The sequence below is a fragment of the Clupea harengus genome, chromosome 6 (assembly GCF_900700415.2).
Source record: "Clupea harengus chromosome 6, Ch_v2.0.2, whole genome shotgun sequence".
Classification (NCBI taxonomy): Eukaryota; Metazoa; Chordata; class Actinopteri; order Clupeiformes; family Clupeidae; genus Clupea; species Clupea harengus.
Genome location: NC_045157.1, coordinates 26,525,360 through 26,550,085, shown reverse-complemented (window position 1 = coordinate 26,550,085; position 24,726 = coordinate 26,525,360). Strand labels below are relative to the sequence as shown.

The window sequence follows — 24,726 nt, the reverse complement described above, 5'->3', positions numbered from 1 at the left end:
CTTTTTTTTTTTTTTACTCCAGCAGGCCTTCCCATGAGGGCTTCAATCAGTCACAAATTGTACCAGGGCAGCTTATCAGACAGAGCAGTTCTGAACAGTAAATGGCATACACAGACACACACACACACACGCACGCACGCACACACACACACCAATTACACTCTTACATATACATGTACAAAAACAGACACTCAAGCAACCCCCCCACCCCCCCTACACACACATGCAGACTCGCACTCAATGACGAACACATACTCCTTTCATACGCCAGCTATGAGTAACAAGATGTCTGCCCTTTTGTTCTCCCTCAACCCCCCAGTCTAGCTTTGTCAATGCTCGTTTATAGAGGTGAATCACACATTCACCAGCTCTAATTTCTGTTTTCTCACATGTGCAGCTTTTGTCAGAGACACCATGGTGATTCAATTGTTTGTGCCTCTCTTGTAGTGGCTGTGCTTAACGACGTGTGTGTACACACACACACACACACACACACACACACAGAGGAGTACTCCCATGCGTGCATATGCACTCTCTCTGGGCCGTAGTGAATGATGCGGCTTCTTGAAGCGCTCACAGCACCTGGCTCAGGCTTCCTGTGAAACCCGTGAAAACATTTATACCTGTCAGACACGTGAGGAGTGAAGCCGTAAAGCAACCGCGATCGGTTTGGATCACAACCAAGAATACAAAGAGCAATTTGCCCTTCAAAGACTTCAGTGGAGCCGTGGCCCAGAGTATTTCCTCCGCTCCACAAGAAAGGACAAGCATCCTGTTCCAAACATTCTTTAGGACGCATGAAGGGCAGTGCCTTTATTGTGATTGTCTGATTCTCTCAGAGTGGAGTTCGGTTACAAATGGGCTGCTGATTATGCTGCCCAGAGCTTTTCTATCTGCTGCTACGTTTCACCAAACTTGAAAACATGGAGGAAACCACAGCAGGCTCTAGGAAGTCTCTCTGGGACAGACAGTGCAGCCGAGCGGGTGGACGTGTGGACAAACAGTGAGAAACTTGTGAAGATATCTTAGCTCTGTTGAGTGTAGTGTATTTTTGCAAGGCAACAGCTTAGGTACTTTCTATCTTTCTTTCCTCTCCTCCCCTGCTTCATCGCATCCGACCCGAGAGAGTTTGGGCTGGCGTCAGCATCAGGGTCTGTTTCAGTCAGAGCAGGGCTGACTGAGGCAGCAGCAGCAGCAGCAGCAGCAGCAGCAGCAGCCCCACACATGTCCAGATGACAGGCCTCAAATTCCCCCAATCTGCATGGAAAGCCCACGCACAGCCCAGTGATTCACCGCCTCCAGCCGCCTCCAGCCGGCACTGGAAGACCCCACTCTCTCCCATCACCTCTCTTCTCTCTCCCTCTTCCACCTCTCCTTTGCTCTCTCCTCTCTATATCTGTCTTTGTCTTTGTCTCACTCTCCTTTCTCCATACCCCCCAACAACACCCCCCCCCCCCCCCCCCCCCCCCTTCCGTTCCCGCCACAGCCGTGCCCAGCCCAACTCAACCCAACCCACCTGCAGGTGATAAAGAGCTGCTTGTTCTCTCTGGAGGAGGAGGAGGAGGAGGAGGGTGGAGAGGGGTGGAGAGAGGTAGGGCAGAGCAGAGCAGAGCAGAGCAGAGCAGACAGGAAGGGAGGAGAGTCCAAACCTGGAAGGATACCCCCCACCCCTTCTCCAGTTGGAAAGAACCACATAGTGTGTGGATATTTTTTTTTCATGAATGAACAAAGAAACAACCCCTCTAGTTCTCCAAGGTAAGACAGGCCATTGAGCATGAAACATTACAGGGGAGACTGAGGTGTGCTGATGTTTTAATAGTTATATGAATGTGAAGACAACAGGAGTTGGTGTTGATTTTGATGACTAGGTCAGGTTATGTAACAGCTCAGACTGCATAGCTGTTGTCATAGCGCTGTTTGCATACTCGTATATAAAAATAAACACAAATCCAAATCTTGCTGCCACTTCAAGGGGAATGGCAATTATCGGTTTGGTTTTTTCATTATAGGAGGTTTTCCCCTTTTAGGATGGCAGGTGTACTGATCAGCTATAATCCCATTGGTTCAAATTTATTTGCATGAAATTTGATATAAGTATCATTTATTAAACTAATTATCCAACCCACATCAAAGCCTCAAGATTACACTTTTTGAAAATTGTCTGCTTTTGGCTGCTGTCTGTCTGGGCTTACACGCCACTGAAAGGCATCACTAATTGCTTTCACAGCTATATGAAAAAAAAAACCCGCACAAAAGCTGTAGGCGTAGGAGGCAGACTAAAAAAAGGACCCATGAGATATCATTACGTCGTGGCCTTTCCCACCGGCAACTCCAGGCTGCAGTAATGTGTTTGGGCTGCTGCTGATTTGATCTCTGTGAAGACAGAGGGACCATGACCAGGCTGAGAGCAATCAGCTGGCTCCTCAGCACAACCACAAGGCACAGAGGACCACGGCTCACATTGGCCCCTTTGTAACCGCTGAGATGGTGGACCCCACCCCATCCACCTTACCTACCTACAGTAAGCTCTGTGTGGAGGTAATTAGCTTTCATGCTGCCTGGTAGGGCCTTGCTGCTGTAGCGTGATAACAACACTGCACCCACAGAAAGCTGTTCTTGTTTGTCCATTGATATTGTTAGAGGTCATTTGTGTGACTTTGTGTGACTGTTCGTCGGCTGTTGGTATTTGTTTCAGCAAGCCGCCACACTGATAACGCTGATTCAAGGCTTCTTATTTGTCAATACATAATGGAGCAACTACTTAAGGCGTTCCTTCACTTGTCAGATCCTGCATCACTCTGAGCAGATAGGTCTTCGTAGACCAACAGTATGAAAGGAGAAGAGAAGAGAAGAGAAGATGTGCCTCCTGTGAGAGTGATGAAGATGGGACATTGCCGAAACAGTGCTGTCATGGGAAACAGCAAATTTGGCGGTCGGCAAAGCAGAAGAAAGACGAAAAAATGCAAGTGTAAAATCCCAATCTGCAAAGGCCTGTGGCAGCGCCTTCTGTCCCACAGCTCTGTGAGGTAGCAAGCCGAGGACACCCAGCTCACTCTGTGGTCAGGCTCTCCCCCCCGTGACAAAGGCAGGGGCAAAGGAGCCCGAGAGCTGGACTCTCCTCCCCCTCTCTGTCTCTCCCTGTCTCTCCCTCTCTCTGTGGGGAGGGGACCGAGTGTGGAGGGTGTGTGGGGGGTTGAATGGGACCAGCCGGTGACCTCAGGCAGAAAGAATGTCCCCGTTTGCTCAGGCCTCTCTCTCTCTTTCTCTCTCTCTCTCTCTCTCTCTCTCTCTCTTTTTCTCTCTCACCCTCTACCTCTGTATTTTGTCTCTTTCTTTTGCCCTGTCTCCCTGTTTCTCTTCCTTTCTGTAGACCCACCCAACACAAGTTGGTCAACTTCATCCACAACCGTTAAAAAGCTCACCCAAGTGCACTTTGGAATTTTTTTCTTTTTTTTTAAGAAATAAAACTTTTGAGAACTTTAGAACTTTGCCCACTGAAGAACTCTTCACCGGTAGTTTCTCATGTGGCGGAGTGTTAATTATTGCTCCCACCTCACCTTTTGTGTGAAGAGAATCATTCATTGTCGAAGCTATTTTTGTGTTTGTCCCTGCTCCTTCCACCTCCATGGCTTCTGACTCTTTGTGTGAATGTCGCAAGAGTATAAATTTGGGTGCTTAAAGAGCGGGGGGGGGGGGGGGGGGTTGGGGGGGGGGGGCATCGCTTTCCCATGCTGAAACCCCCATAAACTCGATGGCAGCTCAGGACGGCAATTAAAGCGGACTAATCCTCCAGATTTATGAGGTCCATGTGCTCTGTCTGCCGGGCTGGGTGAAGTCATCTCTCTGCCAAGAAAGATTCGGCTTCCATTTAGCCAATTTGAATGGGCACACATGAAATAAAAGGCCAAAACATGTGGGGAGGCAGAGGGACGGAGGGTGGGGAGGGGAGGAGGGGTGTCACTGTTCATCTCTTCTCATCTCGTCCCAGCTCCTTCCTCCCCACACCAGCCTGCTGACATCCAGTCCGGGACTGGTGATTCACTTCAAGGCCCTTCCTGAGCAGCACAGAGTCTGTGGTATGCTTACATTGCAAGGTCACAGTCCATCTCGATAGATTTCCATGGAAGTCAGTGATTATGAAGAGGCGTGTAAAAAGAGTTTTCGGGAAGGACGGACACAGCTTGGGTGGGGGCCCCGTTTTTTTCCCTGTCATGTTTTTGATGAGATGTAAACGGGGCAGTGAGGGGGTGGGAGTGTTTGGTCCAGATGGTGAGGAGTCCAGCCTGTGAGGGCGCTGACAGGCCTCTGACTGGGAGCCTTTCACAATGGCCCCAAGCTGGGGGAGGTGTGGTGGCAGGATGCTCCTGAATTGTTGTGAGCTCTTTTGCTTTTTTTTTTTTTTTGCTGTTAGCCTACGCACTTTGCTGAGGACAAGCAAATGTGGGGTTCCACGATGGTTCTCTGGTTCTCCAGTGTGTTCCTCTGACACCTGCCTAAAGCTCCTCGGCTGCTTGTAGACATGTGGATCACTTGTTGTGAATGTATGGCTCCAGGGCCTTGTGTTGCCTGTCAGACCTGACTATCCACTTCTAGAGCCAGAGCTGCAGGACTCACTTTGTTGTCTTTTTTGGGTCTTGGTAACGACATGGAAGTGTCCATCTCACTTTCCTGGTATTGTGTTCCTGTTGTACACCTCGAGACAAAAGAACACTCGTGATGCTTGATTGTGGTAAGGGCATGGTAACCTGAGCTAATTTTGAGATTTATTCATGTCTTTCTTCTTGTTGTTGCAGGGAGGAGGCTTAGAGGGAAAGCGTTCTACAACGTCAATGGGAAGGTGTACTGTGAGGAGGACTTCTTGGTGAGTATGAGTGTGTGTGTGTGTGTGTGTGTGTGTGTGTGTGTGTGTGTGTGTGTGTGTGTGTGTGTGTGCATGATATGCTAAATACAGGTTGTAAAGGTAACATTTTCTACTGTTACCTCCTTGTGTGGAGAGGAAACTGGAGGGATGTCCTGCAAATTGTTGAACTCTGGAGAAGGAACAGATGCCTTTTAAAGCTGATCACCTCATTTCCCTAAGGGGCACACTTCCTCATGAGACCTCGTCCCAGTAATTACTCCGTAATTACTCAGAGTGACAGGCTGGTGTCATTTTTGCACACACTATAAAAAACAAACTGCATCACAAAGTGACTGTCTTGTATTTCTAATTGTAGTATTATCCTTGTAGTCCTATGTAGACTACCGGTGATGAATGTATTGATTCTCATGTCAGATTCCAGTGATGAGACAGACCCCAAGTCTCCCCATAACGGTCAGAATGCTCTTTTATATTTGGATAGGAAGCTAGAATCTTTAAAATCTCAGACCCATTGTCCTCAAACATACACTCGACATGATGAAGCCTCCTCCTCCTCCTCCTCCTCCTCCTCCTCAAGACTACAGAGTGACAAGTGCTATCCCAACAGCACCAGGGGGTCCAGCAGATGGTGGTGTCTTCAGAGGCAGAATGGCTTCCTGGTATTGACCAGCTCCTCCCATGTCCACCTGCTCATCCTGACCCACCTCACCCCCAAGCACTGCCCCCATCCAGGTCATGACCTCTGGGGCCAGATGGCAGCCTGGTGGGCATGGCTTCATCCCAACGCCCTTCTCTCTGCCTGTTTTTGCTTCTCTATCCCTGGCATGTTTTTTAGTACTTGCAAGCAATGCAGCAGGATCAGCTGGAATGAAAAGACCTCTGAGACAGCGATAGAAGCTCAGTGCCATGTAGATTGGCTTGCGTGGGTGTTGAATCCCTCTCTATATTCAGACAGAAAAACACGGTGCAATTTTCAGACGATGAACTCTTGCCATAAAATGAAAATCCATTACTTGAAGTGATTAACTACCCAGCTGCCGATTCAGAGCGAGAGCCAAGGAAATTGGGCTCTCACCTGTCCTGCCATTTGAAGAGCTGTGTGTTTGAAATGAACTGATGAAGGCAGAAAGGGCAGCGCTGATTGGAATGGGAGCGAGGGGTCTCGGGAGCTTGTGCAGCAGGAGATGGAGGCAGGGATCCGCATTAGCTCAAACAGCCCCTCTCCACATCCTGTTTAATGTGGGTGAAGTACAAAGCCTGTGCTCTGTACCCAAGTGGAGGAGAGAGAGTGGAGAGAATAAGAGAGTTGGGGTAAAAAGCTCCTTAGAGTTCTGGAGGAAGAGGGCAGTGGCTCCCTCTAGGGACTGTGCTCAAAGGAGAAACCACACGTGGTTCCTGGTCTAGGGAGATCAAATGTGGAAAAAGGAATGGATGGCCTTGTAGAGATGTTATGCATGCATCCTCCTGCATGACAACTGTTTACTAATGAAGTATTCTATCCTCTGCAGTACTCTGGCTTCCAGCAGACAGCGGAGAAATGCTTTGTGTGTGGTCACCTCATCATGGAAATGGTAAGAATCATAGAGGCTCTGAGTGTGACATTCTCTCAGATAGTGGTGTTGCCCTTGAAGCTGAGGCTTTGAAGCTTGTCACAAAAACAGTGAAGCACTTCCCATCTGGAGCTCTGTATTGAGGCTTGTATTGTTTTGGTGAAATGACATAACCCGTGACGTTCGAAGCATTGTTTAATCGCTGCTTCAAGGAAAGGTTTGATATTGGCCCAGTGCCTCGAATGCATGCGTTGTCATTGTTTTTAGACACTCCCAGTCACACACCACGCACATGAACACGTAGGCACGCACACACACACACATACACACACACACTGTGTTGTCCTTAATAACCTTTGCTTCATGTCTTTGTACATTGGCAGATCTTGCAGGCACTGGGCAAGTCCTACCATCCCGGCTGTTTCCGCTGTGTGGTCTGCAAAGAGGGTCTGGATGGTGTGCCATTCACAGTGGATGTGGAGAATAACATCTACTGCGTCAAGGACTACCACACGTAAGGCTGGGCAGCACTCAACCAGAACCCTCTCCTTCTGAATGCATAGCATTCTGCATCCCATTTTCCCAAATGGACTGGCTGGCTCATTCGTAGTTGCATCATATGTCAGTAGCAGATGAACTGTTGCATGCAAAGCCCACTAAAACCGCATGAACTTTGTCCCGAATGTTGATAATAAAAGGAATTGTATGTGATTGAACAAGGCACCTGAGTAATTAGATATGTTTTTTGTTTCTCACAGGGTTTTTGCACCAAAATGCGCCTCCTGTAACCAGCCCATCCTTCCTGCTGAGGTACGCATCTGTCTAATCTTTTGATCGTTCGGAGAAGGGGAGTTACTTTTACAGAGCTGACCATTAACATGTGTGTTTGTTTGAGCCGTATTTGTTTTTTTGTTTTTTCATCCAGGGTTCTGAGGAGACCATTCGTGTTGTATCGATGGACAAGGACTACCATGTAGAGTGTTATCACTGTGAGGTAAAAACAGTTACCACCATCCAAACTATTCCACTTCACTGAGTGATTAGTCAGTGTCTCTGTAGTTATGTGTCCAAGAAGACTGGTTCAATATCTGTTTGTGTGTATGTGCTACATTTTTTGGTAAAGGTGTGTAAGAGTGTGTCTGTAAGAGTGTGTTTGTATGAGATGTATCTATACGTGTGTGTGTGTGTGTGTGTGTGTGTGTGTGTGTGTGTGTGTGTTTGTGTGTTTGTGTGTGTGTGTGTGTGTGTGTGTGTGTGTGTTTGAGAGCTGTAGCAGCAGAATGAATGTCTGCTCATTGTCGAAAGAAAGACTGCAATGGTGAATTATTCACTAGGACATTCCTGTGGTGAGCCATGACACAGCTCTGGTGAGCTTGTGTAACTCCCGGTCCTCTGTAAATAGATTACCCAGATAGCAGCCTTGCTGTTGGTCACTCAGATATGTCATGTTTACATGATCTCCCCCAAATTGGCCCGCTTGCTCTGGCAGGGCTTCTGTGATCTGAAATGGTTACTTTATGGTTTTCAGAGGCTTTTCTTAAGTAGTGTTTAGTTTATGTCGTTAACTGATCTTGGTGTGTTTGACTTCTCTGTTTGTCATGACATACATGACGTGTTACATTCCTGGGGTCAAGTAAAAGTGTCACCCTGTCACTTTTTGACGTTTGTGAACGAGGAAGGCCAATTCTTCCTGGATGATCTTAAGAAAGGGCTGACAAGGATTATTAATCTTTAACCAGGGCTGACACATAAGCAATAAATGACTCGCCTGAGGTTAGGAATTTATTTATTGAAGACTTCTGCTTCTGAAATATGACAGGACAGTTCTCCTTGGTGTAAAGCCTTCACTCTATTTTTATCTGTTATGGATTTTTTTTTCCCCATTTACAATTTTCCAAATGGAAAGATGACTTCATGTAGAACAGGCTTAGCTTCACAGTGATGAATGGTGTTTAAATATGGTTGCTCAGTCTTCATATATATTTGTGTTGTGTGTGTGTGTGTGTGTGTGTGCAGGATTGTGGGCTCCAGTTGAACGATGAGGAGGGCCATCGCTGTTACCCTTTGGAGGGTCACCTGCTGTGCCACGGATGCCACATCCACCGGCTGAAGGCCCAGAGCACCGCCCACCCTCCCCCCAGCTACCCCCTGCACGTCACTGAGCTGTGAGCAGCGCAGGCCCGAGGGCCCCAGCCCAGGACAGAGGAGAGAGAGGGAGAGATGAAGAGAGAAATTAAGAGATGCCAAGCACTGAAGGAGAGGAATTAACTTTTCCAGCAACCATTGTTTTCTACCTTGTGGAGAAAAGGAGTGGACACCAAGTCCTCATTTGAACACATACGTACATATATATATATATATATATAAACTCTCACATGCACAAAAGCTCCCTCCACTAAAAGAATGAGCCTCTCCCTCCCAAGCAGGCCTTGGCAGCCAACCTCTCCAAACGCTGCGACCTTACGTTCCCTGTCACACCAGTGTGGTTGGACCAGAGTCCCGTGTCCCTTCCAGAACATCCTCTTCTCCTCGCTTTTTTGGCCTCCGAGACATTGAAAAAGAGGCCCCCCAGTGCAGCCAGAGGCCAGGCCTGACGTCAGCACTGTGACCCCACGAGCAGAGCTCTGGCAGGGGACGGACTAGAGGGGGGAGAGAGAGGGAGCGCGGCTCTTCTTTTTCTTTCTTTCTTTTTCTTCTTCTTCTCCCCCCCCCCCCCCCCCCCCCCCCCGTTTCTGCGCACTGACCGAAGACATGCGCCACCATGCCACCCAGAGCCTCCCCAGCCGCCTGCAAAACCCTGAGGCGGCGACGTCCGGCACGCTGGCACCGTGGCCCCGCTGCAGGCAGAGAAAGAGGAAGTGAGAGAGAAACTAAGACTGAAGAGAAGTGGACATGTTGTGCCTTCCGAGTGGCCTTTTCATTCACACAGATTCACGCACTTACTGCAGCCCCCCCGCCACTGCCGCCGGGCCACACACACAGCGCTGTGAGTGCCACTCGCTCACATCTGCGATGCACACACACACACACCAACGCGCTCACACACGCACTCCACACCAAGAGCTGGAGCATAGCAGCTGATGGCTCTGCTGGACTTGGTGGCATTCATTCATTCCACATAGCTGTGATTTTGAAGACGCCCGTGACCTTACATGCTGTGTCTTAACTGTTTTACCATGAGACTTAGGTGCACATAGATGGTCTATTATATATGAATATATATATAAATATATATATTTTGCAGACATTTTCCACGTTAAAGAACTTAGAAGTGTATTTTTTGTCTCTTTTTGCCTTTTTGGAAGTGCTGATGTTTGGGCTGGAGTGATCTATTCGAGGCCTTTTAAAGCCTCATGTGCAGAAGGGTCAGGGGCCTCTGTGGCATCTCTGCTCCCGCGGATCACAGGTCCAGGAGCCCCCTCCACCCGGCCACTTCTTCACATGCTCCGCCGGCCTTCAGAGACTGGTGCTCTTAATACACTCCAGACACTGGTTTGTCCAAGCAAAGAGTGAGGGGGGCCTAGGGGGAACGGAGGAAGAGGAGAGAGAGCGAGTGTGCGGCTCCTCCCCCGTGGAGGAAGAACTCTCCTCGTCCCTCCCTCTTCTCCTGACATGCCTTATAGCAGAACGGTGCGTACGTACGTGCGTGCGTGCACGCACAGCCACACTCTGCCTCTGGTGGGAGACTGCCCGCACTGGTTGCCATAGGTTAGTTATGGATGAAAGGTTGCCCTTGGATGGAAGCCTGGAAGAGCTGGTCTCACCCAGGTCTCCTGGTAGGGATGTCTCTAGATGTCTATGATGTCCTATGTCTGGGTGGGTGTGTGTGCCAGTGGCTGGACCATGGCACAGGCTCACCTATGTATGTCCCTGTATGTTTTAGTTTGTTTTTGTCGTGTGTGTGTGTGTGTGTGTGTGTATGTATGTGTGTGTGTGTGTGTGTGTTGCCATCAGCAGCGCCACCATAAGGTCTGGTCTGGTAAAAGAAGCAGCTATGTCCAGTCTGCTGGGAAGTTTGTCTCTACTACTACTGAATTGAACAAAGGACTGACTTACATGGTGATGAGAACAGACAGGAGAGGACAGGCAGAATGACTATTTGTGTTTCTCCCAATTTGACCCAATATTCAATGAGATTATTTTACATGCAATGAACAGTTGTTTGGCGAACTGAACAATTTTGTGTAATATATGCATTTCTATTAACTTAACTCACACGCATCACCCATTCGTGGGTTGTACTGAAGCTCACCATACCATCAGCTCCCAGAGGTGATATGGTCTTGCACTTGGATAATAGTGAGATTTGTTTTTTTTTGTTTTTATTTGAGATTTAGTCAAAAGCACAACCAACATTCCCCGCCCTAGTGTATTCAGCCTCAATACCCTGGGATGGGGAACATTCACGAGAATCCGAGCAGCGCTTCTGAAGAGGTTCCACTCTGCTCAAAGATGTCTTAATATACTTTTTTTTTAAATTGTACTACTATTGCATAGCACACAGGTAGTTTTCCTGTACATAGAGCAGCTAGTTTTGTTCCATGCTCCATCAAGTAATTCCAATGAAAAGTAGCTCAATTTATTTCTCCTGTCATAGTAGATCTCCAAAAGCACATCTGACATCTGTTGTATCACTTTTTTTGTATCGTTTAATAATTGATTGCCTAGATGTTTCATGAACAAAAAGGAAAGTAGATTTATTTATCTAAACATGAAAAGTCTAAAGTTATTTAATGTATTAAAAGTTGGGACGTATCATTTAACCGTAGATGATATAATCTGCTTTTTCAATAAAGTGGTTTTGTAGTTAACTTATGAGTGAGTGATGCCTTCTCTTTGATGTGGTTTCCATTTGATGTTTACTATCTACAATGCCAAGTGAATGTGTGCATCGTTAAAGTCTTACTCCAATCTACATTTCAGTCCCTGTTTTGCTGATACATATTTGTACCCAACACATGACTTCTTGTAGTCCTGGAAAAGGAGCTAGCTGGCCAGGCTTAGGGGGGAAAAAAAACAGAGTGGGTAGGTCCAGAATGTCCTGACCTCACGCAAAAGTCTCACGCTGTCTCCCTGTGGAGATCTTGGAGTTGGACTGTTTACCCTTGACTAGATCAGCATCAGACTGGAGCATGTGTAATTACGGCGGTTAATTACATCCCTGCACGCAAGTTTACTGTCAGTCATCTGACGGAGGGCTCCATAGAGAGATGGCCTCTGGCCCTGCCCTGATGCCAGATAGGGAAGTCCCTGTGGCCTCGGGCCCAATACCACACCACCTCCCTGCAGCACAAGCAGCTGGGATGCCCCCAAACCTCAAATAAAAGGGCTTTTGCTTCATGCTAGTGAAGATACAGTGGGTATAAAATGAATACACCCTCCTTCAAAAAGGCTGTCAGTCTTGGTAGTCTGTAAATGTCATGGATTCAAATAGGACTTGTTTTGCCCTGACCCATTTCATACCATATGAATGCAGTGAAATGATTTAATGATCAACTGAAATTTCTTAATTATTTAAGTGTCAATATTTTAAAAAGCACCTTAGTAGCAATTACAGCTCCAGTCTTTAGGGGTAGCTCTGCACAAGGTTGGCACACGTGCATTCGGAGATCTTCCCCCACGCCTCTTTGCACAACTGTTTGAGCTGGGAGAGGTTTGTTGGTGTTCGCCGATGGACAGCAACCTTAAAGTCATTCCATAGGTTTTCAATTAGATTTAGATCTGGCTTTTGACCTGGCCACTACAGTACATCCACCTTGTTCTTCTCAAGCCACTTCATGGTAGCGTTGGCCTTGTGCTTTGGCTCATTGTCCTGCTGGAAGATGAATTTCCAACCTCCAGAATCTCCCTTTATTTGGCCCCATCCATCCTCCCTTCACCCCTTCAAGTTCCCCAGTGCCTTTAGATGAGAAACATCCCCACAACATTACCCTGCCACCACCTTGCTTCACAGTCAGGATTGCGTTGGTTTGGTGATGGGTGGCCTTGGGTTTTTGTCAAACATAGCCTTTGGCATTTCTGCCATTAAGTTCTATTTCGGGTTTCATCTGACCACAATACTATCTGCCAGTTTGTTGCATGTTTTTTTTGCAAACGCCAGATGGACCTTTTTGAAAAACAGCTTTTGTTCTTGCCACTTTTCCCAACCTACCGGTGAAATGTGCACAGTATCTTTGATATTGTTCTACGATTCCATTTCAAGGTTGCCATTGGATTCTGGGTAGCCTCTCTGACCAGGTGTTGACGCCCTGATTTTGGTAGACTGTAGGTAGTGTCATGGACTTTCCCTTTCTTAATGATGGTCTTAACAATGCTCCTAGGTATCTTCAAATATCCCCCACCCCTGTACCTTTTTACAACTTTGTCACAGACGTGTTTTGGGAGACCTGTGGAGCCCATGCTGTTGTCTTTATGTGAGACTGCTCTTGCAGTCCTCAAACAGGAACCATGGTAAACAGCTTTTGTATTCATGACATCAAGTTAATTGTTGTGATTCCACACAGGTGTAGGGCAATGAGCTATTGCGTGAGTTTGAGGGCAATTGGTTATTCCTGAGATGGCTTAAAGGATGCTTCAGTAAAGGGGGGGGGTGTACTAACAAAACCAAGTTATTGCAATTGTTCATTTTTCATTAATGTGCCAAACATTTTATAATTCGTTCTTCACTTTCAAATGGCAAAGTACTGTGTATAGATTAGCAGGAAGAAGATGTATTGCACTTTACTTACAGGCTATAGGTCAACTCAGTCTGAAAATTGCTCAAGGGGGTGTATTCATTTTCTAGCCACTGTATCAGTGTTATAGACCACTGATATTGTCATGCCACTCGTTTTAAATGAGTGGTGGATTGCGATCCTCTCAGTATTACTCTGTTGGCTGCACTAGTGTTGCGGCTGTGTCGACTTCATGTGAATCCCAGCCGACTGACACACATCACAGCCTGCCCAAAGATTGCCTCCTCACTCGTCTCTAGTTTTCTGGTGATAATCAGATTTCAGACACGCTATGAGGCTTATGAACGACATCTAATAGGCCCCTCGTACAGGGGGGATGAAGGAGGAATCCCTGCTGTGTCCTTTTGTGCACGTGAGCAGCTTTTAAGATTACGGGTACAATTTGACAACGACTGAGGTGACCATATTAGCATCCAGTTAAATTGCATTAGTGCTAATTGGGGCATAAAGGTCTTAAATATTCAATCTGATACTGTTATAGCTTCAGTTAAAGGCAAACAGCACTGTTGTGCACTGCTGTGAAAGCCTGGCATCCTCCTGGATGGGTTTCATGGCACTGTATCTTTAAATCAAAGGAAGGTAATGTTTCACTATATTTCCAGGCATTTCATCTAGTATGCCTTGAACAGAACTCGGTGTCGGTTTGTAGCTTGGCCATCTTTCCATCTCATGTAGAGTTCAGAAATGTCTCTTTGTTGCCTAGGTGGTTTGTGGTTGTTGCGTGTGTAGCAGATTGCCATAACTGACAAGTCCCTGCATGCCACAGTGCCCATGCAGAGAAAGATAATTAAACCACTGGCACAGCCATATGGGTGCATTTTAACCCGTGTCTCTGAGAGATTCATCCTCTTCAGTAAGGGTAACAGTTCTACCTGATAGTTGGTATCTGTTTTTTGCCCTTACTGGTGACTCTGAAGTCCAACCTCACTGACAGCTCTGACAAGCCCTGCCTAGCTAGACTTGAGTGGCCACCACTTTCTGTCTCACTGCTGGCGTGGCTGTGGAGACGGAATGACAGACCAACAGGGCTGCAGCACAAAACAGTCATTATGTGAGCTGGCTCCGGCTGTGCCATGCCTCTGACTGAACGGTGAAAGAAAGCAGGTGTGGCTGGATCCCTGGACACGCTTCCGTTCCACACATTGAAGGCTTTCTCTCAGGTGGAGAGGAATTACTATATAACAAACTCTACCAGTGATAGTGATACTGTAAAGAAGACGCACATGAGTTCCACAATAGTTCCACATCATGGTTCTTTTATATTTTTTGTCATTTTCATCTGTTTTTTTTTTTATAACTTCTCTCCTCTATTTTCTTTATAGCAGGGCCATTGCTTGCAATGCTGATAGCTGTGAACATTGTTCTCCATTATACCATTTAAAAGGCTGCCTACTAGGATACCTAATTCATTATACCGTTTAAAAGGCTACCTACTAAGAGACCTAATTCCATCTACTAAAGTCCTCTGCATCCTGCTGCCCATCCCCACCTCAGTGTCATTTCTATCTTGTTACTTTACTAATGAGTGCCATCACTGGCATGGTTCTTAGGTTCTTAGGTTTTTAGGTTCACAGCGCCAATTAACCCCATGATAGTAACTTTATGAGCACAATAAAACCCAACTATAAATGGGCCCCCCCATCTAAGCTGGGTTTCTGCTCGAGGATACCTCTTTTTAAAAGGGAGTTGTTCCTTGCCAGCATGCTTTCCTCTCCTTGTACTTGCCCGAGGGGCGTTTGGGCCTTGGGCTCTGTAAAGCACCTTGAGATCGAGTCAAGCGTTAATGGTGATCCATAAAAGAATTAAAAAGAATTAAAAAAGATGAAAATATTACACCTGTCTTGAATTAAAAAAATGAATCACCAACTACAAAAGGCTGTCATCAGAGGTAGTTTAACCAGCTGAGAAAGTTGTCTGTCAGAGACACCAGCGAGTTGTTCTCCTGTCATACAAGCATTCCAGACGGTGTCACTGCCGCCACCCGAGGACGGCAAACCACCCAGACGTGTCGCTCACACGGCCGTGATCTATTAGCAGATGCTTGCCACGGCCCACGCACTTCAGGCTAACCTTTCCATGACTCCGGCAGCCGTGGGAATGTGGCCAGGGTCCAGGCCCAACCGTCCTCTTTTACGGCCCGTCATGGTCCACTCCCACCCGGGACATTAGAGGGGCAAATCACGAGCTGAAATGTGGGCTGAGAAAACAGGGCTGGGAAGAGACAGAGCTCCGGCCTCATGACGTTCCAGATCAGATGGTGATAATAAATCAGTCTGTAGAAACAGAGTCGTTTTACTCTGGATGCCAGTGTTCGGTGGTAAAGCTTAATGGATGTTAGCTTCAACATCAATGTATCATTTCTGATGACATAATGTCTTGTGTTTGGACAGGCTCTTTCAAAGGAGAGATGGTCACAGGATATGGCCGTGAGAGTTTTCCATAATCATTCTTATACATCCCGGTCCAACTGCACAGATTCATATTCCAAACAAACTGCTAGCCTGCCACCCTGAATCTCCCAGCAAGAGTGCATTGTCATCAAGCAGTCAAAAGCTCTTGCATGTTTATATAGGTCTGTATGGTCTCTCTAGTGGGAGCTTTGTCAAAAGCACTACTGCTGGGGCATTTCACTACACACAGGAGGAGGAGAGCAGAGTTCTGGAGGCTTTCCTTTGGCTTCCTGCCTTGACCAGTTCAATGGCCAGTAAAACAGAGACAGCCTTCCCCAACTGCTCTACCACCTCCCTGCACTGGAGGATAACTGGGATGATGTATCCATGGTGACCACAGTGCATGAAACAAACATGAGATTAACTAGTCATCCAGTGCAGGGAATGCAGGGTAAAAAAAAGTTGGGGATTGCTGGCTAAAATCTAAAAACATCTAAGATCCTATTTTTCCCCATTAGATTATTCCCTTGTTCAATGACCTGCTCTATTATCTAGTTTCTTGAAATTAGGCTGCTATTTGCATGTCTTACCTTTTTCATTTTCTTTTATACTGGTGTTGTCACATTTTAAAGTTTAAGACCATTTTGAGGCACATGGAAAAAAGACACTGTAAGAGATGTTATGAAAGACACCCACAACTGACCATTATATAGTCCAATTAAATCTTAGAATTGCTCACTATGACAGAATCCTCAGTAGGATAGTCTACAAAAAATGTGTTTATCCACGATCCAATCCCTATTTATGGCTATCGACGTTTGCAGCAGTACAGTTGAGTGATTAGAGAGAAGCATGCTTATCTTCCTCATCAGTTGCTCTTTCTCCCCTCAGAATAAATTCAAATCTTACTTATGTTCTTTTCTACTGTGCCTGAAATAACTAAGACTAAGTTGTTTGAAGTAAAGTATTGTTGCTAGGCAACAGGCACTAGAAGCCCAACCACCAGTGTCGGGGGTCTCTGAGTTCTCTGCTAGGAGATTCAGTCATTTGTAACTGGCAGCATGATTCAAACTGCCAGGGAGGCTGCAGGCTTGTGGAAACTATGCTATTGTTATAGGAATTCCTTTTATTTATGGTGTAATAAATATTAGGTTAGCATTACAGTATTCAAAATGTATATCTGTGTATATGTGGAACATTTCCATATAGAAAAGCAGTTTCTCCAGAGATAAAAAGGTAACTGTATTTAATTATCACATGATGCTTTCCAGACTTGTTTAGCCCTGTGTTTGTTTTCCTCTAAACAGGGACAATTTAGCAGGCAGTGATAGCTGGGGATTTGGGCTATAGACCACGGAGGGGACCTTTGCCCTTGTGTTCCAGTCAGAAAATAAGCTCTGGGAGCTCCCATTTAAATGACACGATGCCAAGTATGCCGAATGAGCGACATCTAGTGATGCAGGAGTCACAATTCATTTGATCTCGGAATATATATATTGCGAGCCAAATGTTTTGCATCATATTCCAAGTGTTTCGCATTATTGTCGGTCATCAACCCAGATAAAGATCTCACATAGGCTAGCTTATTACTGCTAACTGACAGACAGATCTGATCTGTAATTTCAATAATTCATTCATTCAATACAGATCAGTGAAGTCTTGAAAACTTGAGTCACTCGCTCTGAGTTTGTGGCAAATTGTTGAAACATCTTGTTTCTAGGGTAATGGATACCTCCAATACATTGAAATATTTATGGAAATTTCCCACAGCTCCCACACTTCGATGTCATTTACCTTTGGCTTTTACAGACTAGACCAAAGGACAGAGTTTATCTCTTTCTTGCTTGCTTGTCCACAAGCTTGTTTGACTTTGCCCCCACATGCCCTCATGAATCATTAACACTAATAATCCTTACTAATCTGCTCTACCATTTCCTTTTTCATAAATTATAACATGAACTTCTTTACCTCGAAACATTAACCATCTCTGGAATCCTAATAAAAATTTGACTTCAGGGCAAATGTGAACAGTACAAGAAAATGCAAAGAAATCAATCTAACAAGCTTATCATCTAATAAACACCTAAAGTAATCAAACCGACACTGGGCTAGGGTAAAGTGACAGTGACAATATTTATTTTTCAAGCCATTAGGTACAAGAGCATGGCAGTAACCTGTCTCTCTTCTGCATTACCTACAGTAGGTGACTTCAGTACAGTGCAGTAAACGGCCGATCCCTTGTCTAGCTTTAGACACATAAACATAGTCAATTTACATGAACAGAGACTCAAAATTACACAAATAAGTGATTACAGATACAGTAAGCTCTTCCTCTCCAGTGCTAGGGAGTTGATTGGCCGTCAGCGAACCAGGGTGCTCAGCTGGGAGCTGCTGTGGGAGCTGGGAGCTGCCCTCCAGTCCTGGGGATCTGTGGTACAGAGGGGCAGGGCGGAGCGGAGCGGAGCGGGAGGCTGCAGCTACAGGCTCAGGCGTGGTTCTTCTTGAAGAAATTGATGAGACCGTTGGTGGAGGAGTCGTGGGAGCTCACCTCACCAGCCCCGCTCAGCTCCGGCTCGATCTGCTTCGCCAGCTGTTTGCCCAGTTCCACTCTGTCAGAGGATGGAGAAGATCAGAACCATATACACACACACACACACACACACACACACACACACACACACACACACACACACACACACACACACACACACACACACACACACACACACACACACACACACACACACACACACACACACACACACACACACACACACACACAATCATAGAGCAATCAATTAGAAAGAAATACAAAACAATGCTATACTGAATGACAGGTGTAGAAGATCCTGCAAAAATAATTAGCCAATCCTCATTTAGCCATTCCTCACATATCCTGTCATTACACATGGCACCTTGAACGACTGCCTGCTCGTCTTTGAAATGAGAATGTATTTGTCTGGCAATACTGACCCCCACTGGTCAAAACTGTTGATCTCCCACATGACTCCCTGGACAAAGATTTTGTGCTCATACATGGCTGCGCAAAAAAGAGACATAAATGTTATTTCAACATTTGTATTTACAATAATATAAAAATATTAAGATCTTTCTTCAAAGTATTTATACTAGTATATTATCTAACCCTAACCCTATATACACATGTCCAAGCTATTTGGTACAGTCTCCATTCACAGGTTACTATAGTGGCATCAGACAGAAGCTGTCCATGGCTGTCGGTTTCTCACTCACTCACCGATAAGTGCTCCCAGGGTGAACGGATTCAGCTTCTTGAAAATGACTGAGTTGGTTGGCTTGTTCCCTTGGAATACCTAGAACACAAAAATGACACGTTGTAACCCATTAGTGCCCTCTGCTGCTGTTCCTTCCATAATAGCCCATTTCCAACCCATCCCAACAGAGGGCAGCACTGTCCTTATACACGCTCACTGACTCACTTTGTGTGGTAGCAGCTTGTCCAGGGTCTCCCCACTCAGACCTCCGGCCACCAGCTCCTTCTTGGCCTCTTCTGTAGTCTTTCCCTTCATCAGGGCCTCAGTCTGGGCCAGGAAGTTAGCCATCAGGATCTGTGAAGAAAGACAAACAAACAAACATCAAAGAGCCTCAGTGGCTATACCTAGGGTTGGGATTGGGCAGAAGAAATGTAGGAAGAGCAAATATAAAGGGTCTGGTTGAGCAGGCTTACAAACCTGCTGACCAGGATGACCTGACAGGGCGTTTTTTAAATGTTTGACCAAACCAAGACGCCCTCAAGTAAAGAGTAAAATGTATGACAGAGAGAAAGAGAGAGGGAGATGAGACTGCAGATGCACTGAATGGATGGATGGTTCTTCTTGAGGTACCTTGTGGTGCAGACCGTCTCTGATGTGATTCTGAGTCTGGGCGGGAATGAGGAAGTCACAGGGAATCATACGTGTGCCTGTGGAGGAGACAGACAGCATCAGTGAACACACACCATCAGTGAACACACACCAGACTGCACTGCATGCTTATGTTAAGCCCTCTGGACCATGAGACAGGATATGCACCTTGGTGAATAAGTTGGTAGAAGGCATGCTGGCCGTTGGTGCCTGGCTCCCCCCAAACAATGGGACCAGTGTGGTAGTTCACCTTGGCACCATCCTTTGTGATGTATTTCCCATTGGATTCCATATCACCCTAGAGGTACACAATTACAAACTTTCAAACCTAAGAGCAAACACCTCTCACATTTAGCATGCAATGTTGAACTCAGGAATTCAACATATACAAGTTCCAAGAGCCCAGGAACAGGACATTTACATGTTTAAAGAACCCAGAAACAGGACATTTACATGTTTAAAGAACCCAGGAACAGGACATTTACATGTTTAAAGAACCCAGGAACAGGACATTTACATGTTTAAAGAACCCAGGAACAGGACATTTACATGTTTAAAGAACCCAGGAACAGGACATGAACATGTTTAAAGAACCCAGAAACAGGACACGAACATGTTTAAAGAACCCAGAAACAGGACATGAACATGTTTAAAGAACCCAGGAACAGGACATTTACATGTTTAAAGAGCCCAGGAACAGGACATGAACATGTTTAAAGAACCCAGAAACAGGACATGAACATGTTTAAAGAGATAGGTCTAAACAAACAAACTAAAGCTCGGTCACAGACCTGCTGGAAGTAGGCTGCGAAGCGATGCATGTACTGGTCGTAGGGCAGCATGGCATGCGTCTCAGCCTGGAAGTAGTTGATGTACCAGACACCCAGGAGAGCCAGAAGGACAGGTGCATTCTTCTCCAGTGGGGCAGTGCGGAAATGATTATCCTGTTAGGAAACAAATAGTGCAGGCAAGAGGATGGGTAATGGGCTTCACCGGCCTATGCCTCTCCAAACTATTTACATCTGTTTGTAATTAGCAAAACAATGGGCTACAGCTACAGATCCTAACAATGGGCCTTCAAACATTCAATCAGTCTTGATCATTTATGTTAAGGAGGTACATACCATCCAGTGAGCTCCAGAGAGAAGCTTCTCAAAGTTCTCAAAGCCTGAGAGAAATGGACAAGAGGGAAACACAAATGAGTTTTCAGGACCACTACGCATGCCAGTGTGCACGGTGCCTTTAAACTGATTTAGTACCGATGTGCAGGGCGATGGATAGTCCGATGGCTGACCACAGAGAGTAGCGTCCACCGACCCACTAAACAAACAAACAAACAAACAAACAAACAAACAAAAAGATTGATTAAAATTGCAATACATTTCCACCACCACAGTTCAATCAAATGAGGGCCTATAGGTCATATCGATATTGGTAAAATGTCATTGAGGAAAATAAACAAGAGCCCTCTAGCTGATTTAGACATGAGAGGACAGAATGTATGTACCTAAAGCCCCTCAACAACTCGGTTTCTCCCAGAGGCATGACAACCAGTGACTAATGACTTGTGACAGGCAGCTGTGTCTTACAATGTAACACATCCACCCCCAGAGGGAGCCCCAGCCCCAGCCCCAGACCCAGAGACCTCTGCTGATAAGATAAACCATTTATATTTCTATGTGGCCTTCAGCAGATGAGGCTATTAAAAGAGACTTATACAACAGCGGATGAATATAACATATCAGTTCATTACATATTTGGCTGAATAAAGCTGGCTATTTGTTTCCGCCAAATTTAGAACTGTTGGAAAAAATAAGCCCTTAATGACTTCCTAAAATGTGTGCATATGTATGAAATGTTAAATGTACCGTTTTAGGAACTGCACTGTGCAATGACAATAAAGGCATTCTATTCTAAATGGCTGTTAGTGCAAATATTGCACATTTCCAACACATAACAAAAGATAGGGGTGAAACATGCAACGAAGACTGTATCAATATGGCGGTCCTGTCTGTCCCTTGAGACACATCCAGGCACACATGTAGATGTCTGACCTTTGATGAGACCTTTACTGTGACCTTCAGAAGAGTCACGGACATATATAACATACAAAAAGCGGCTTCTGATTACCCAGCAGCTGTCATTCTGTTAGTGTAGCCACCTACTTCACAGGTCAAAAGACTATGCTCTATTTTAAGCCACTGCCTCAGCCCTCATCAAAGTTCAAGGGTGACGATGGAGCAGTGAGTGCTCATCTTATGCCCTCAAAAGCAGCCAGCTCTGGAGTGGATGGAACCCTGACTTGGGCTGCAACCTTTCCAGAGTCAATTGCAATCTGTGACTGCAATCCGGACACTTACATCCCAGAACCCGAACATGTTGTCAGTGTCGATGCCGAAGTCCTTCACTTTGGGCTGCAAAAGACCAGGAAGCACAACAATAAGATACAATAAGGCTTTGGTTTATTCATGTTAAATACCAAAATATCTTCTTCATTTAAAGTAGCATTGGGCACACTTACACCATTGGTGGACAGAGCCACAAAGTGCTTGGCCACAGCAGCAGGCTGGTAAGGGATAAGAGTGAAGTTAGCAGGATGTTTTCAGCACACATATATTTCAATTTATGTGCCTATAATCTGTTCAAGGAGACCGCAAACTCACATCGTTTGCGGCTTTGAGAAACCATTCCTTGGCAGACTCAGCATTGGTGATGGTCTCCTGAGTGGTGAATGTCTGCAAAGAGAGAATGGGGATGTGAGAAAGAAAAAGAAAATGCATGTTTTCATCTCAGGCAAAGGGAATTTTTAGGATGAAGAAGTCTCAGATTCAGTTCTGCTAAGTAACAAGCGAGTGTGTTTATATGCCACCCCCTCTCTGCCATCAAGGCCAGCGATCTGATTTGAGAGCCTTCCAGACACCACTGTGGGCAGTATTCAGTGTGAGGGTGTAGTACAGCAAGACCCAGCATGCAGCCATGCGGAAGGAACGGATTCCTTTGTTTGAATGGAATCTTCCATTTTATTGAGCAAATGTGGAACAGGCTGAATGGAAACTTCCACTGTGAGAGGTGCTTTTTCAAAGCTAAAAAAGAGTTTGTTTCATCGCAAATTCCCCCGTGAATTCATGATTTAATTTGGTACAAACATGTTCACCTACATTTTGGTGGAAAGCAGAATTATTAATGAGGTTGTAACCTATACCAAGCTACCCCCAAGAATTTAGAAAGAATTTGGATGAAGTTTCAATGATGCAATGCGCTTGTGGACTCAAATGCATGCCAACAATAACAAAAAGATTAAAGTATGAAAATATACATGATATTTCAATGTTATATTAAAAGCTGTTTACATACAGACATATTACTGCTCTTTGTTAGTTAAAGCCACATTATGTAGGTTTTACTTCATTTTTTTTTTAAAGATGCGTTTAATAGGTAGGTTGAAATTCATTTTGTTAGTATATGGTCACGCGAATAACTGACAAGCACACTTGTCCCTCTCACAAGCTATCCAGGCTATTCAGGAAGTAGAGTTGAGCTTTGGCTCAGAAACCCCATGAGAATATACAAACAGCTTGGACAGCAGGACTTGCCCAATATATTGCTGAAATACATTAGTACCAGTGTGGTGTGCCACAGCTGCAAGGTTAATCTGTTGGTTGTTAGCTTGCTAGTTTTAGACACACTCTCACAATGCCTCTTTAAGGAAGAGTGAACATTTCTGCACTGATGAAAAAACACTAAGCACAATAGGTTCTCCTAAATAAGCAGGTTTTCGTCAACCCTTCTGACAATCAGTCTGTGAAATCTTTGTGTCTCTTTCGCTCATCCAGGTTCATTTATGTGGGAGTGTCTGCATCCTCTGAGCATAATTTACTTCCTACTTCCTTAAAGTGTAAATGTTGTGCACCAAATGCTGTCTGTGAGGGAATGTCTACCTTGGAAGCAACGATGAACAAGGTGGTCTCTGCATTGAGCTCAGCCAGGGTCTTTGCAATGTGGGTGCCATCAATGTTGGAGACGAACCACACACGGGGTCCTCCTTTAGAGTAGGGCTTCAGAGCCTCAGTGACCATCAATGGGCCCTGTTGAAGAACACATTTAAATATAGAAATGAGATACACACTCATATCAGGACCTTGCCACTGCTGCTGCTGCTGCTAACTACTGCTGCTGCTAACTACTACTACTACTACTACTACTACTACTGCTGCTGCTGCTGCTGCTGCTGCTGCTGCTGCTACTACTGCTACTACTGCTACTACTACTACTGCTACTACTGCTACTACTGCTACTAATACTAACTTTATTTTTACTTTTGGATTATTATGATTCAGCATAAAATATTTAAGTATTGCTTTCTTATTTAGTTCACCTTAAAAAAATGACCCATGTGAACATATTTTACTCGAATGAATATGGTTTTGTTTTATGTGCTTTCTTCTCTCTCAGTTAAATGTGGACTATGTTAACCACTTACTGCCCACTCCTTGAAAGGCTTTATGCAAATAAAGATATTTTTACCACTACAGTTACTACTTAGCTCCTAAGATGAAGTTGAAGTAGAAGAAGACAAGACAGAAGAAAAGACCTGCTCTTAATGATAAAAACCTTCTTACCAGATCAGATCCACCAATGCCCACATTGACCACGTCTGTGATGGCCTTTCCGGTCCAGCCCTTCCACTCACCACTGCGCACTTTCTGTAGCAGAGGGGACAGACCAACCATGAGAAACATCCACAGCATCCTGACACTACACATTCCTGAGAGGGCTTTGTGTAACCCCAGCTCCAGAGCTCGTACTCACATGACAGAAGCCCTTCATCTTCTCCAGCACTTTGTTCACCTCTGGCATCACATCAGTCCCCCCAACCTGGATGGGTGTGTTGGAGCGGTTCCTCAGGGCCACATGGAGCACCGCACGGTCCTGCACATATACGGGGCAGACGACTGTTAGCTATGGTTCCGCACATATACGGGGCAGACGACTGTTAGCTATGGTTCCGCACATATACGGGGCAGATGACTGTTAGCTATGGTTCCGCACATATACGGGGCAGACGACTGTTAGCTATGGTTCCGCACATATACAGGGCAGACGACTGTTAGCTATGGTTCCGCACATATACGGGGCAGATGACTGTTAGCTATGGTTCCGCACATATACGGGGCAGACGACTGTTAGCTATGGTTCCGCACATATACGGGGCAGACGACTGTTAGCTATGGTACCGCACATATACGGGGCAGACGACTGTTAGCTATGGTTCCGCACATATACGGGGCAGACGACTGTTAGCTATGGTTC

General features: G+C 45.6%; 3 protein-coding genes across 3 annotated transcripts in view; 1 reads left to right on the top strand and 2 right to left on the bottom strand.

The window, feature by feature from the left end:
- shcbp1 (SHC SH2-domain binding protein 1) overlaps nucleotides 1–5,640 on the bottom strand; it is a 21,236-nt gene extending 15,596 nt beyond the window's left edge. The window contains exon 1 of the mRNA XM_042707939.1: nucleotides 5,467–5,640. Within this exon, the coding sequence (XP_042563873.1) occupies nucleotides 5,467–5,640 (174 nt within the window). The remainder of the gene's footprint in view (nucleotides 1–5,466) is intronic.
- limd1a (LIM domains containing 1a) lies at nucleotides 3,714–9,124 on the top strand. The gene is made up of 6 exons (XM_031568638.2): nucleotides 3,714–4,861; nucleotides 6,370–6,432; nucleotides 6,795–6,925; nucleotides 7,170–7,221; nucleotides 7,337–7,405; nucleotides 8,428–9,124. Exons 2-6 carry the CDS (start codon nucleotides 6,424–6,426, stop codon nucleotides 8,578–8,580), a joined length of 414 nt encoding a protein of 137 aa, XP_031424498.2. The 5' UTR covers nucleotides 3,714–4,861; nucleotides 6,370–6,423; the 3' UTR covers nucleotides 8,581–9,124.
- Nucleotides 9,125–17,644: 8,520 nt separating this feature from the next.
- Nucleotides 17,645–24,726, bottom strand: part of gpib (glucose-6-phosphate isomerase b) — a 7,850-nt gene continuing 768 nt past the window's right edge. Inside the window, exons 2-16 of the mRNA XM_031568637.1 lie at nucleotides 24,226–24,375; nucleotides 24,036–24,119; nucleotides 23,355–23,501; nucleotides 22,080–22,151; nucleotides 21,938–21,982; nucleotides 21,777–21,830; nucleotides 20,676–20,736; nucleotides 20,541–20,584; nucleotides 20,208–20,360; nucleotides 19,585–19,714; nucleotides 19,399–19,475; nucleotides 18,994–19,122; nucleotides 18,792–18,867; nucleotides 18,509–18,575; nucleotides 17,645–18,144 (exon numbers count right to left, since the gene is read on the bottom strand). Of these exons, the coding sequence (XP_031424497.1) occupies nucleotides 18,021–18,144; nucleotides 18,509–18,575; nucleotides 18,792–18,867; nucleotides 18,994–19,122; nucleotides 19,399–19,475; nucleotides 19,585–19,714; nucleotides 20,208–20,360; nucleotides 20,541–20,584; nucleotides 20,676–20,736; nucleotides 21,777–21,830; nucleotides 21,938–21,982; nucleotides 22,080–22,151; nucleotides 23,355–23,501; nucleotides 24,036–24,119; nucleotides 24,226–24,375 (1,413 nt within the window). The 3' untranslated portion in view covers nucleotides 17,645–18,020. The remainder of the gene's footprint in view (nucleotides 18,145–18,508; nucleotides 18,576–18,791; nucleotides 18,868–18,993; nucleotides 19,123–19,398; nucleotides 19,476–19,584; nucleotides 19,715–20,207; nucleotides 20,361–20,540; nucleotides 20,585–20,675; nucleotides 20,737–21,776; nucleotides 21,831–21,937; nucleotides 21,983–22,079; nucleotides 22,152–23,354; nucleotides 23,502–24,035; nucleotides 24,120–24,225; nucleotides 24,376–24,726) is intronic.

What these genes read in the sequence shown, in the direction of transcription:
- limd1a (XM_031568638.2), top strand. An exon ending in TGCGTCAAGGACTACCACAC is followed by an intron (nt 6,926 to 7,169) that starts GTAAGGCTGGGC and finishes TGTTTCTCACAG; the next exon opens with GGTTTTTGCACCAAAATGCG. An exon ending in AGCCCATCCTTCCTGCTGAG is followed by an intron (nt 7,222 to 7,336) that starts GTACGCATCTGT and finishes TTTTTCATCCAG; the next exon opens with GGTTCTGAGGAGACCATTCG.